The sequence below is a fragment of the Priapulus caudatus genome, unplaced genomic scaffold (genome assembly GCF_000485595.1).
Source record: "Priapulus caudatus unplaced genomic scaffold, Priapulus_caudatus-5.0.1 Scaffold4358, whole genome shotgun sequence".
In the NCBI taxonomy this organism is placed as follows: domain Eukaryota; kingdom Metazoa; phylum Priapulida; class Priapulimorpha; order Priapulimorphida; family Priapulidae; genus Priapulus; species Priapulus caudatus.
In genome coordinates this window covers 1-937 of record NW_014581419.1, presented here as the reverse complement: position 1 = coordinate 937, position 937 = coordinate 1, and the positions used below count along the sequence as shown (strand labels likewise).

At 61.6% G+C, this 937-nt stretch overlaps 1 protein-coding gene across 1 annotated transcript in view; it reads left to right on the top strand.

Annotated features, from left to right (window-relative positions):
• LOC106819755 (protein FAM76A-like) overlaps nucleotides 1-194 on the top strand; it is a 3,546-nt gene extending 3,352 nt beyond the window's left edge. Inside the window, exon 5 of the mRNA XM_014824347.1 lies at nucleotides 3-194. Within this exon, the coding sequence (XP_014679833.1) occupies nucleotides 3-194 (192 nt within the window). The remainder of the gene's footprint in view (nucleotides 1-2) is intronic.
• The last annotated feature ends 743 nt before the right edge of the window (nucleotides 195-937 follow it).

The following is a 937-nucleotide window of genomic DNA, read 5'->3' as shown; positions in this document are numbered from 1 at the left end:
AGTTGAAGAATCGTGAGATGAACAAGTCGAACACGACGCTGCAGAAGCAACTGAAGGAGAAGCAGACGCTGGAACGACGATCGACGAACAACGCGACGAAGAACAGCAGCGGTGGCGCCCTCTCTGCGGCCACGCTGAACAATAGCGCAGACAGCGGCGGCAGCAACACGAACAGTCCGATGATGTCGTCGTGACTGCTCCCCCGCCGGGCCTCCCCCTCTCCTTCCCGATCTCCCGCCGGGCCTCCCCCTCTCCTTCCCGATCCCCCCGCCGGGCCTCCCCCTCTCCTCCCGATCCCCCCACCGGGCCTCCCCCTCTCCTTCCCGATCCCCCCTCCGGGCCTCCCCCTCTCCTTCCCGATCCCCTCTCCGTGCCTCCCTCTCTCCTTCTCGCGTCCATGACTCCTCTCCTTCTCGCTCCACCTCCTTTTCTCCTGCTGCTGTGCCTGCATGTTCCCCTTCTCCTGCCCGTGCCTCACCCGTCCCCATCCCTGCACGCTCTCCCTCCCCTGCTCCTGTCCTTGCCTGCTCCCCCTCTCCTACTCACACTGCCTCTGCCTCCCCAATCCCTGCACGCTCCCTACCCCCCTCTCCTTCCCGCGCCGCCTCCCTCGTCGCCCCGACCACGACATCTGCGGCTCGTTAGCTAATTATGTGGAGTCAACTGGGGGGGAGGGGGTCATATTCTGGAAGGCGTCCGTAGGGGGAGGGACACCCCGCCGCCATAGAGGATGATGACTCATGAGGCTAGGCAATTATGAGGCTAGTTAATTATGAGTATATTGGAGGAGGAGGAGGTGTAGTAAACTCGGCCCTCCCGGCCTGATCACTGTCGTGTTTGAATTCCGATTATCCCTTCCTGCCTCTACCACCACCCCACCGTGGGGGAATCGTCGTCCAGTTTTCCTGTTTGTCTGTTTGTTTGTTTGTTTGTCTGA